The sequence below is a fragment of the Hypanus sabinus genome, chromosome 5, assembly GCF_030144855.1.
Source record: "Hypanus sabinus isolate sHypSab1 chromosome 5, sHypSab1.hap1, whole genome shotgun sequence".
Classification (NCBI taxonomy): domain Eukaryota; kingdom Metazoa; phylum Chordata; class Chondrichthyes; order Myliobatiformes; family Dasyatidae; genus Hypanus; species Hypanus sabinus.
The window spans coordinates 15,191,810-15,205,001 of record NC_082710.1 but is presented as its reverse complement, the minus strand read 5'-3'; the positions used below and the strand labels follow the sequence as shown (position 1 = coordinate 15,205,001).

General features: G+C 40.9%; 1 protein-coding gene across 4 annotated transcripts in view; it reads left to right on the top strand.

The window, feature by feature from the left end:
* The window catches only part of LOC132393949 (endoplasmic reticulum aminopeptidase 1-like), a 109,233-nt gene that overhangs the window by 37,780 nt on the left and 58,261 nt on the right, over window positions 1–13,192 (top strand). The window contains exons 1-3 of one of the 4 annotated variants that reach the window (XM_059969439.1): window positions 3,763–3,832; window positions 7,036–7,689; window positions 9,630–9,768. In XM_059969439.1, coding sequence (XP_059825422.1) covers window positions 7,166–7,689; window positions 9,630–9,768 — 663 coding nt within the window. In that variant the 5' untranslated portion in view covers window positions 3,763–3,832; window positions 7,036–7,165. Of the gene's footprint in view, window positions 1–3,762; window positions 4,234–7,035; window positions 7,690–9,629; window positions 9,769–13,192 lie in introns of those variants that run through there. The other 3 variants (XM_059969437.1, XM_059969440.1, XM_059969438.1) reach the window with 3 other exon arrangements.

Here is a 13,192-nt window from a genome sequence, read left to right as displayed (position 1 = left end):
CAGGCAGCCACCACACCATCCTTGATGGGTCAGGGTCCAGTGGCGTATCATGCCAGGATGACTGGGGACCCTGCACTGCTGCAGATTTCCTCTGCTTTCACTGCTGATCTGATGCATCATCATCATCTTCCACCAGATCGACCACTGGGGTCTTGGTTTGAATTGTGCTTTGTTGGGAAAATTCCCCTTTGATCTTACCGCCATGGGTGACCTACTAGGAGCAAAGCACCAGATGTCTATCTCTAGATGGTGTTGCTCTCAGATCTCACAAGCCTCTACACCACAACAAGATGACAATCCTCAGAGAAAGATCTACCTATCTCAAGATAGTATATGGTGACATATATACATATATATATATATACTTTGGTAATAATTTTATTTTCAACTTTGATTCTTTTTGCTGTTGTACATGGCATTGTTGTTGTTGTTGTATGCCTTGGATCGAATTGTCAACTGTTTATTCATTTCCATAGATGCTGCCTGGCCTGCTGAGTTCCTCCAGCATTTTGTGTGTGTTGCTCTGGATTTCCAGTATTGCTTGGTTCAATAAGGAGACAGCAGCAGCAGCATTCGGGATCACTGAAAGTTCAAATGCCGGCTCTAAAATAGCAGCTTCAGCTTGGCCACTGGAAAGAAGACATACTACTTCTCATACATACCAAGGGTATCAAACTTTATGGGATGTCATTAAATTTCTTTTAATGGTTTATGCTCTTCTGGATGCAGTTTCAATACAACTGCACATTGTGGAGGCTGAACCAGAAATTAGGTTTCTCAGAGTAGTGAGACATCCTTAACAGTAACTGGAGAACTTGATTGTAGAATTATTTAATTTCTTTTTAAGTGAATGATTTAAATTATTTTAACATTTTCTTAAAACAACAAGGTATTCAGAATACATACCTGCACACCACTGAATCACTCTGACCTTGATTTCTATTGATGAATCGCAAACTATGATCGTCACTGGCCTTGAAGAGGAGTCCATTTTCATTTTCACTGAAGTGGCATCTGACAATTCAAGTGTCCAGGGATCATTCATGGTTACATTTCTATTTTTGATTTTGTTATGGAAAGAAATTGAGATAATAATATTTAGTTTCTGTTTTGATTCACTTAGTTTAATTTCATTTGGCTTAGAATCTTGGTGTACCTATCCTTTTATAATGAAACATTTGGCACAATTTACATAGTGTTACGAAATCCCGTAACTGGATCACTTACCAGCAAAGATAGAGAGGTCCGTTGAAGTCTGATAGTACTATTTTTAAAAGTCTTTATTTATAAAGAGGTACAAAAATAAGATTAATACAAACATTCAGATGATATACGTCGTCACTACTCAATCTAAAAGTGCGGGTCTAATAATAACCATCAATAAGAAACAGCTCGATCGTTTGTCTAGGGGATAATATATTGTCCGATGGAAATAAAAAGTCACTCAGTTCCTGCAGGCTTCAGCCTTTGGGGACCGCTGGGTTTTCACTTGTTGGAGAGAGAGAGAGATTGGTGAGAAAAGAAACTTGCCCGGGTCTTTTATGAAGTAAATCCATTGAATCAGGGGAGTGGGCTTCCCTGTTGTTAGCTTAAAGCTGGTTTCCGTGGTTCCAGCCATGATTCCAGCCATGGAATCGAACGCACGTGGCTTCCTTCAAATAGCTTCCCGCTACTACGGGATCGTTAGCGATTATTCTGGTGCGTCTGAAGGGGTTGTTCCCCCAGACCCTCTTTTATACTTCCTCACGGGGTCTCAGATATCAATCAGGTTGGGATGATGCAATCTCTCTCTCAACCAGCCCACTTCGCCCGAGGGCTTGCACGTAGCATAGTCCCCAATCCACAACCGTGATCTCCAGGAGACAATGGTCAATGTCGCATTATTTTGCATCGCTGGGGAACGAGGCATTCAGCATGTCTCTCTCTCCCATTTCCTGGGTCTACTGACCCCCCCCCCCCTCAACTAGTGCTCTTGCGATTCTCACAAAGGAGAGGGCTGCGGGCATAACACATGTATTTTCCCATAAATAGTGCAGTGACTGTGAAGTGTATGAGTTATATTGACCCATTGATTACTTGGATCTGATTTCCTCCCTTTATCAAGAAAAACTTTGGTTCTGTCCCTCCTTTTATAATTATACTCATGAGACCTGAAATTTGCAGAAAGGGGAACCATGGCTCAGGCGTACATTTATCTAATGGTCCAAGACTTCTTATTTCTTGGGATTTTCAAACATATTTAAGAAAAGTTTGCCAAGAACAATCATGGTTGAGACCATGATCGCCCACGTCACAGAACACAGCAGATAATGAGGATGATGGATTGAAAATGAACAACAAAATATTATCTGCTCTCATTCTGCCATTTCAGACATCTTCTAGATCTCAATCCAATTATCCTGAGGGTTTCCTCCTGATAGATTAATACTCTAAACAGGGCTCCACGGACCTCTTGCTTAATGGTATTGGTCCCTGGCATAAAAAAGGTTGGGAACACCTGCTCTAAAATATGAATTTGAATGTTGACATTATTTTCTGTAGTTGGATGGGAAAGGGACTTGTTTTGCTGTTACTGAATTGTTCCCTTTTGTTATTGTTGCAGCTTGTGTTGATCTGTGTTCTGTGGTTTTTGAAAATTGTGGGCATGCTATGTTGGTGCCAGAATGCGTGGTGACATTTGCAGGCTGCCCCCACCACATCCTTGAGTGTGTTGGTTGTTAATGCAAACAGCTTTTCAATACACATGTGATAAATAAATTTAAATCTGGGGTTTAACCCCTCATGGGATGTGGTCATTGCCGATGAGGTTGGCTTTTAATGACCACGTCCTTCTTCACTCTGAGAAGCGAAGGCATTCTGCATTTGTGTTCAGGGAGCTTGATCCAGTAATCGCAGGAGAATGTTATAAGCATCATTTGGAGGGCATGAAAACAAATGTTTTATTAAATGCTGTAGCTGGTGAAGTAATGTTTGCTTCCTGCTGAACTCAAAAATATCTGGTTATCTCTGCCATAAGGTATTTGCCAGACCAAATTTTAAGTAGGTTTCTGGTTCAGTAACAAATATCATTAAAAGTCATCATGGGAAGAACAGCTGCTCAATTTTTAACATATACAAAATGTAAAAAAAGGAATTGGAAGATTCACATGTAAAACTGATTTATAAACATATAATGACTAAAGATCTAGTGCTTTCTTGGCATACATGACAAATAAACTCTTCTCGGGCTTCCAGCCTGGTACAGGTATCAATCTTAACTGATGTTTCAATGACAAACTCTACCATCTTCTTCAAGAGATTATTTGATATAATAAATATATTGAATATTCATCAGGATTTTTCTTAAGAACACAATCCTTTGTCAGTCCACATAACAAATGAGATGAACCAATAATATTCAGGTGGGTGGAGGTCCAAAATGTCCCTGTTTATGTTGATAGATGTCACTTGATCAGGTATACCTGTCATTAATTCAAATCATGTGGCAGTAACTCAATGCATAAAAGCAGGTGAGCATGGTTAAAAGGTTCGGTTGTTGTTCAGACCAAACATCAGAATGGGGAAGAAACGTGACCTAAGTGACTGTGGATAGATTGTTGGTGCCAGACAGGGTGATTTGAGTATCTCAGAAACTGCTGATCTCCTGGGATTTTCACGCACAACACTCCTCCGGAGTTTACAGAGAATGATGCAAAAGCCAATCAGCATCCAGTGAGCACACTTCTGTGGGTGAAAACGCCGTGTTAGTAAGAGGTCAGAGGGCAGGCTCAAGCTGACAGTCAGGCAAATAACCACCCAGTGGTGTGCAGAAGAGCAATGGTTACTTTATAAGGTATAGGAGGTGGCCACAGAGTGTATTTACTAGGTATTTAGCTGTAACTCTGCATTACCAGAAAGAGTGAAAGGAGAGAAAGAAACAAGTTTATTTTGGCCTAATTTCATGACCTTTTAAGTATTTTCCAGTTTTGTTAATTTATCCTTTCGAGTTGGGGAGGCTGTAAACTTTCCATTGATGAACAAACTAAGCGTTTATATTTTCCTGTACTGCTGTAAATCAATTTAAAATATTTTATATTATTTTATCAACTGACTTTAAAAAAGGGAAATCTTTGAACGTAGGCCTAAAGGTTGGAAGCTTTTTATTTTCACTTTCACTTCTGCGGGGAATCAATCGACAGAGGCCTCTTATTTGGGAGACGCGAAGTCGGCAGAACATATTGCTCGGTTAAAAAGGTATAGTTTGTGTAGAGAATTCCCGAATGGGTAGACGCGTTGTCGGTGAAAGCAACCATCAGCTTCAGTCCGTGCAGCGAGGGTTCCGGAGCTCAGCGCCCCAGCGAGCACGGCCTCGCCCGGGAGACACTCGCTCTCCAGTCGGTGCATTAAAGCCCGGAGGCCCGACTCACGTCCCCGTTCCCTTGTATATCGTGAACATTGCAAGGAACGGGAAGGGAGGGGGTGATGGGAAACTGAGCGTGGGGATAATAAAATTGAGTTTGATTTGACATAAACTGCGGAAGATTGGCTAACGCCATTCTGTCTCTCGCCCCCAGAGCTGCATCTTTTCAGCTCAAACCCGACAGCACTGTACTAGCGACCGCGGTTATTTCTCCACCCCTTTCGCTTGCAACCACTTAACATTGGTCTCAGAATACTAAACAGTACAAAACAGGCGCGGGCTCTTTAGACAACAAAGTTGTACAGAGCTAAATGTTAAACTAAACTCATCGCTTCTGCCTCCAGAAGGTCTCCATATCCTCCCACTTCCTGCCGATTCGTATTTGCCCCGCCACGCACCAAGCAGAGCTTTTCGGGCACCCGCCAATCTCTGTGCAATGAACTTCCCCGCACACCTCCTTTGAAGTTGCCCCCCTCCACCTTGAATACATGCCTCTGATATTAGGCATTTCAAAAACTGGGTGCGGTGGGGGAGGGAGAATACTAGCTGTCTGTCGATCTATGCCTTGTATACCTCGATCAAGTCTGGTCTGTCCAAGTTGCATACTTCCAAACTACTCATATTTAATATCCAATAATAAGAATCTTAGTATGTGTTTTTTAAACATCTGATTCTACTTTTGATGGTATAGCATTTCTGCTTTATTCTCCATCAACTTTATAATTTCCTGTCAGTTACCTTTGTACAGACACCCCTGTACCTAGTGTCCCTTTCTGTACATGCAATCAGTCTGTGCGTATAAACTTCCTTATGTATTTATCTATCTATAGTGGGTTTCTTCATTATTTTGTTCTTTATCTTACTGTGGTTTTTTTGCCCTGCATTGGATCTGGGGTATCAATTATTTTGTTCTCCTTTATACTTGGTTACTGGAAATTACATTGAATTATCTTGAATAAGAGTGCGGTACTTCAAATTACCGTAAATCTGTTTCTGAAGCACCATATACTTTTCACCAATATCGGTCTTTGTTCCTGGACCCTGCCCACCTATCATGTCTTTTCTAAGTTACAAACCTTGTGACTTAAGAATATTTCAGATATTATTAATTTTAGTTTGAACGTGCAAACCTCAAAAACTTTCACTACCTAGGCCATGCTGTCTTCTCACTACTGTCGGGCAGGAGCTACAGAAGCCTTAGGGCCCACACCATCAGGTTCAGGAACAGTTAATACCCTCCAGTCATCAAACTCTGAACCAAAATGGATAACTACATTCACCACTACTCTGAACTGATTCTATGAAATACGGACTCACTTTCAAGGACTCATTACAACTCACATTATCAATGTTATTTTCATTTGCCAAGTTTTCTTTTGCACACTGGCTGTTTGTCAGTCCTTGTCTGATTATGTATCATTTTCCAGAAATTCTAGAGTCATGGAGTCATAAAGGAGTACAGCACAGAAACATGCTCTTTGGCCCATCTGGTCCATGTTGAAATCATTTAACCTGCTTGCACCTAATGACCTGCACCGGGACCATGGCCGTCCATACCCCTACTATCCTTGTACCTATCCAAGCTTCTCTTAAAGTTGAAATCGAGCTTGCATGGACCACTTGTGCCAGCAGCTCACTCCACACTCTCACGACCTGAGTGAAGAAGTTTCCCCTCATGTTCCCCTTAAACCTCTCACCTTTCACTTTTAACCCATGTTCTTTGGTTCCAGTCCATCTCAACATCAGTGGAAAAAGTGGAAAATTCTATTGTACCTTTTTCCTGTAAATGCCTGCAAAAAAGCAAACTGCTGGTGATATTGGGTGAATTTGGCCCCTTGGTGGGGTGAGGGCTTGGGTTTATGGGGGTGCGTAGGAGGGTTGGAGGTATTAAGCTTAGGGGTATGGCTGGGAGGTGGGGCTGCGGGACTTTGTGGTGGATAGCAATGCGCATTGATAATAAATTTAATATGAACTTTGAACTTTCATTTTGGAAAGGTTATCTTGAAGACTGAATATAAATTTGGTAATGTATGTGCGCCATGTTGGAGAGTTGGTGGGGTAGTGAATGGTAATGGGCAGTTTTGGCACAAGAGCTATGGAAACTGCAAAAATGCCATCCTGAACATCAGATGTTGAAGTGAACCATAGTGTCTCTGCTGATGATGTGCGATGAGATCAGTTAACTCAGGAATTAGAACCTGGGAATTTTTTGCTCATACCATCTCAGCATTGCATGTGATTTATGTAACAATTCTGTTCAAATCCGAGTTGCGTATATACGAAGAGATACAGATTAACTGTGATCTACTTAAAAGACTGAGAGATTCAAAGAGCTGCCATTATCACTGCTATCATTGTGACAACTATTCCTGCATCTAAAGTAATGCACAAAAGGCTGGAGGAACTTGGTAGGTCAGGCAGTATCTATGCAGAAGAACGCAGAATCGACCTCTTCATCAGGGTCTCAGCCTGAAATGTCGACTCTTTATTCCTTTCCATAGATCCTGAGTTCATCTAGCATGTTGTGTGTGTTACTCTAGATCTTGAGAATTTCTTGTGTTTGTTAGTAATAGAGATATCCACAGATAAATGTAAGTACATAACATTTTTAATTCTTGTGTTTTTTTTTCACATAGGACATTGCTACTTTCCGGATGTGTGAAGCCACTGAGTGACCAATACGACATAGCACTGCGTGAAAAGAAAAACAGTGAACTTCCTTTGAAAGACTTTGGAGGTGACAGTACCACAGTAACTGTCATCTAAATGGCAACTGCCAAGTACCTACAATTAATAGGACTTATCACAATTATAGTCCTTTCAGTTGCGGACGGCGTAAAACATGATCAGAATAGTGGGGAGGAGCCAAGTTATCCCTTCAGATCAGATGGGCAGAGATTCCCCTGGAACAAAATGAGATTACCTGACACCATTTTGCCAGTACATTATGAGCTGCTTCTCCACCCAAATCTGACCACGCTGAACTTTTCTGCATCTGTCAGGATCGAAGTTTCCATTGGAATGGATACCAATTCTATCATCTTGCATAGCAAACAGCTCGACATCATCAAGGCAACCATTGCTCTGTTGAGAGAGGGTGGATCAACTGAACCAGAAAGCAACCTGCGTCTTTTGGAATATCCATCATATGATCAAATTGCCCTTCTGTCTGATGGACTCTTATACTCCGGAAATACGTACCTGATAAATATTGACTACATTGGCAATCTTTCGGATAGCTACCATGGCTTTTACAAGGGCAGCTATAAAACACAAGATGGTGAATTAAGGTAAATTTCATGATTTAGTAAATATACTGTATGTGAGACATCATGTGGTTGTTATACATTGGTACTTGGTGGTGGGTATCAATATGATGGGTCTGTTTCTGTGCAGTAAAACAGAGACTATTTCACTCTAAACCGATTTTATGCCATGGAACCTTATTATTAACCAAGGGATCCATAGACCCCAGGCTGGGAATCCCTGCTCTAAATTAGTTAACAGTGCAACAACTTGGGAGTACAACTGTACAGGAGGGCAGCTCTCCACATGCTGGAGTTACTGTCATAAGCCTTAATAACTTCTTCCCTTTAATACACTAATTATGTCCTTTACAGGTATTTATTTTTTTATACTTATCTCCTGACTGGCTGCATCACTGCCTGGTATGGGAACTGTACCTCCCTTAATCACAGGACTCTGCAGAGAGTGATGCGGACAGCCCAGTGCATCTGTAGTCGTGAACTTCCCATGATTCAGAACATTTACAAGGACATGTGTGTCAAAAGGGCCCGAAGGATCACTGGGGACCTGAGTCATCCCAACCACAACCTATTCCAGCTGCTACCATCAGGGAAGTGGTACTGCAGCATAAAAGCCAGGACCAACAGCTTCTTCCACCAGGCCATCAGACTGATGAACTCACACTGATTTGACTGTTCTATTTATTATAAATTACTATGATTTCATGTTGCACATTAGCTGGAGATGCAATCTAAAGATTTTTACTCCTCATGTATGTGAAGGATGTAAGTAGTAAAGTCAATAAAGTTTACCACTGAAGTTTGTTGCTCAATTTCTTGAGCTCCTCAAGTATTAGCTTCTGATGACATTTCTGCATTTTAACTCTATCTTTACTGATGTTGTTAACCCTACTTTATTCTCTTGCAGTTTCCTTCCTCCATACTAAACTGCTCTTGTCCCCCCCTCAGTTTTCCCCCTTCTCCCCACCACAGCCTAACCATAAAGAAGCACCTATAGTCAAAATTTCCAGCTATCACCAACTCTTGATTATCTTTGCAAAGTGTTTGAATATGCTTTTCCCTTTTGTCTTTAACACACTTGTGCTCTCCAGTCTGAAGAAATCTGATATCCCTCTGGTCTTTAATTCATTGCTCCCTTAATTTAATCTCCTTCCTTGTTCACTTCAAATGAACCTCAGAGTTTTACCCTTGATGCCTAGCTCTTTGTCATTGTATTTGCTCTTCCCACTAGCACAGATTAGTTTGCATGTGTATTGCTTAATGTATCGAAAGAATACTTAACTTGGTCACCTAACCCCTTTCACTGATTCCAGGTCTGTTGCTGCACTGCACTTTATAGTAGCTGTACATTAGATGCTACCTCAGAAACTTGCTTCCAATGACTGTAATCGAACTAAACCTCTCTTCACTACAGATAGAGGTCCAATCTATACCTTTATAATCCAGGTGTTCAACTTCTGTAATGTGCATTTAGATTCCCTAAACCTATTCCCCAGTGAGGAAAACTCAACTGCAAAGTCTTTCTCTGTACACCCATCCATCTTTACAGATTCACAGAGAACTACAGAATGATTTTCTGATACACTGTAAAATGTGTGAACCTGGCCTTCCACTTTATCTTTACTCACTTGTAAAGCACTTGAGATGTGAGAACTTAATGGCAGTTTACATATTTTCATTTGTTTTGAAAAATATTTGTGGACAAGTGCTTGACAAATTAAGTCCATATTATAAATTCAATGTGATGTTAATTTACCTCAAGTACAATGCAATCTAATCTCATTTAAAAATAATGCTGAACACGTCAGAAATAAAACTGGTTGACCGTGTTTCATCTCTTCAGTAGAAACAACAATTGTCCGTAGTGAGTAACTTGATAAGTTTTGCCTTCCGATTAACTAGCATTGTGTGCATATAATATCCCATGGAGTTCCAACTGCCTCTTCTTCTTCTGTTTTATGCAGAGTGTTGGCTTCTACTCAGTTTGAACCTACTGCAGCACGCATGGCTTTTCCGTGCTTTGATGAGCCTGCCTTCAAAGCCAAATTTACAATCAAAATACAACGGGAATCCAGACACATCGCTCTCTCCAACATGCCCATTGTATGTACATTTATTTCACTTGTTCATTCTTTATTTATTGACATTCTGGTCATATATGTCATCAGGAAGTTGTCTTTGAAATGTTAATCCGATTAGATTTTAACTTGTAGGAGATGGGGTTTTTTGAATTAGTGTGTCCAGCTGCATATTTCAACATTGATATCTTGAACTTCTGGACCACTTCACCAATCCCCCTTTCCTGTTTCTCCCTCTCACTTTATCTCCTTATCTGCCCAATCACCTCCCTCTGGTGCTCCTCTGCCTTCCCTTTCTTCCCTGGTCTTCTGTCTTCTCCTATAAGATTCCCCCTTCTCCAACTCTACCTCTTTCACCAGTCAACTTCCCAGATTTTTACTTCACCTCACCCTCCTCTCCTGGTTTTGCCAATCATCTACCACCTTGTACTTCTTCCTCCTCTCCCTCCAGCTTCTTATTCTGACCTCTGCCCTGCCTTTCCAGTCCTGACGAAGGGTCTCAGCCAGGGCCAGATTAACCTAGTAGCAAAAGTAGCATATGCTACGGGCCCCGCATATTCGAGGGCCCAGCCCGCACTAAATGCTGGCAAGCTGCAGTCCGGTGAAATCGGCATTCTCACTGTATTCTCACGACTGTTATACTGAGTTTTAGGTAGACGATTCATTTACACTTAAATAAATTACTTCAGCCATCAGTCTTCTGTCCACAAAGTACTGTGGATTGAGTTCATAACAATGCATTTTCTAGAAGCTGTGAACCCAGTTTCATTTGTAACAATACATCTCTGGTGCCTCTGAGACAAGAATGCTAAATTTACAGGTAGTTGCGAAGACACCGTATCTATGCTTTTAGAATATGAATTGTCCTCTATGTTAGCATGTAACGTACCAAATAATGTATTATGGATTTTAACGCATTCCTAAAGGCCATGAATGCCAGCTTAGGCATTCTGGCGCTGGTAGAATGAATATCTAATGTGGACCAGCTGACTGACTGTATGCTATGTTTTGCCACCTGGACCAGTTGACAGAGTTGTGAAGTTTTTGGATATGGAAGGTCATAGTGCTGAACAGCTCGCTCAAAAGTTTATTTGACTTTTTAAAGGAAAATGACATTGATATAAAAGACTGCCATTGTCAAAGTTATGACAATGCCAGCAACATGAGTGGCAAGTATAGTGGCTTACAAGCATGAATTAAAGAGCTGAATGAGTTTGCAGATTACATTCCATGTTTTGCACATTCACTAAATTTGGTTGGAAAATGTGCTGCTGCCTGTTGTCAAGAAGCATTCATTTACTTTCAATTTGTAGAAAGCCTGTACACATTTTTTTCTGCTTCTGCTTGTCAGAGGGATCTCCTTTGTGCTGCATTATCATTTGGCCATTGTGAAAAGAATGTCAGATACCAGGTGGTCAGCTCATGTAGATGCAACAAAAGCACATTTACACAGCTTTTCTGCAATAAAACAAGTCTTGGATGACATTTCAAATAACAATGATCAGAAGGCAGAGTGTCGACACCAGGCTCGTGGACTACTTTCAGCCATGATGATGTTGGAAACAGGAATAATGTTCATATTGTGGGTCAAGTATTACAGCGTTTTCAAATGACCAGTGCTTCTCTGCACCATGTCTTGAACACAGCTTGTGCACTCTATGAATCCTTGCATAGATATATTCAAGCTATGCCGTCTACTTTTTCAGACATTGAGCAAAAAGCCAAGCATCTGACTAAGTGTGAAGATTATCAACAGTAAACTCGAAGAAAACACAAGCAAAATCGCTTGTTTGATGATTTCAGTGTTTCCAGCACTCTTGATCCACTTGTTGAATCTCAAATGCCTTCTCAGAAGTTTAAAAGCCAAACATTTCTCGCCATTATTGACAGCTTGTTTTCTGCCCTGTCTCAAAGGCAGAAAGCTTATCTAAAGCTGAATGGCGTTTTTGGATTCCTTCATCAGTTACAGTCATTTACACCTGAAGAGATCATAAAGAAGTCATCAAATCTTATTAAATCATATCCGGAAGATCTGGAAGAAAGTCTTAATGAAGAATGTGTGCAGTTTACTGAACTGTTGAAAACTGATCTTGCTTCTCATATTGGCGCCAAACAAGACCTTGTAGAGTGCCAGTTGTACCGTTTGATAACTGACAATTCTTTGGAGTCATGTTTTCCAAATGTAGAAAATGCCTTGTGCATCTATTTGTCACTCATGGTTACCAGCTGCAGTGGAGAACGCTCATTTTCAAACCCGAAGAGGATCGAAAATGAACTAAGGAGCACCATGGGTCAAAACGGATTGAACAACCCCACTCTAATGAGCATTGAACATGAGCTTCTGCATGAAATAGACATTTCCCGTATCATCAACAAATTTGCTCATGCTAAATCTAGAAAATCTAACTTTTAAATTGTAGTTTTGTTACTCTTGACATTTGAAATTGATACCTACATGTAAGTAATACTATTACTGTAGTGTCAGACATCTGTCGTATTATCTGGCTGTATAGCAAATGAAAATATTGAATTACTTTACTATGCAAATAAATAACTTATGTTTTAATACTTATATGCACTTTAAAAAAATTTAGGGCCCCTTTATAACATATGCTACAGGCCCCGCACCAGCTTAATCCAGCCCTGGACTCGGCCCAAAACGTCGACTGTTCGCTCTTTTCCGCAGATGCTGCCTGCTGAATTCCTCCATCATTTTGTGTGTTGCATATTTCAGAATCAAGATTTATTATCACTGACATGTTGTGAAATTTGTTGTTTTGTAATAGTAGTGCAGTGGAATAAATAAAATAGACTATAAATTATAATAAATATCTGCTTGTATGTATGCCCCTCTCCCCTCTCCCCTCTCTATATTAATACCATTGGCATATGTTGTGAAATTTGTTTTGTATGAAGACACAAGGAAGGCTGCAACATCCAAGTACCTCCAAAGAGTGCGGCCACTAAATGGAAAGAACAAGATCAGAGCCATCAACTCATTTGGCCTACTAGTCATCAGATACCCAGACGCAATAGTGTGCTGGGCAAGGAATGAACTGGAAGCCGCTGACCTCAAGTCCTGCAAACAATACATGGAGGATTCCACCCGAAGTCCAATGTCAAGTGACTGTACACCTACTGGGATGAAGGAGGACGGGGACTTTGAATTGTCAAGGGCACAGTTCTGGAAGAAATGTGAAACATACTTGAGTATGTCAGGAAGATGACTCCTAAGGATGACCCGCTAGGAGAATACCTCAGACAACAGGCAGGAGACATGGAAATGGAAGTGGGTGAAGCAGAGTCAGAAGATGAGATGCCTTGGCAGGATAGGCCCCTACATGGGATGTACCATCACCAAGTATCTGAGGTGGCTGACGTAAGAAAGTCCTCTCAATGGCTGGAAGTGACAGCACAGAGGCGCTGCTCATGGCTGCACAAGAGCAGGT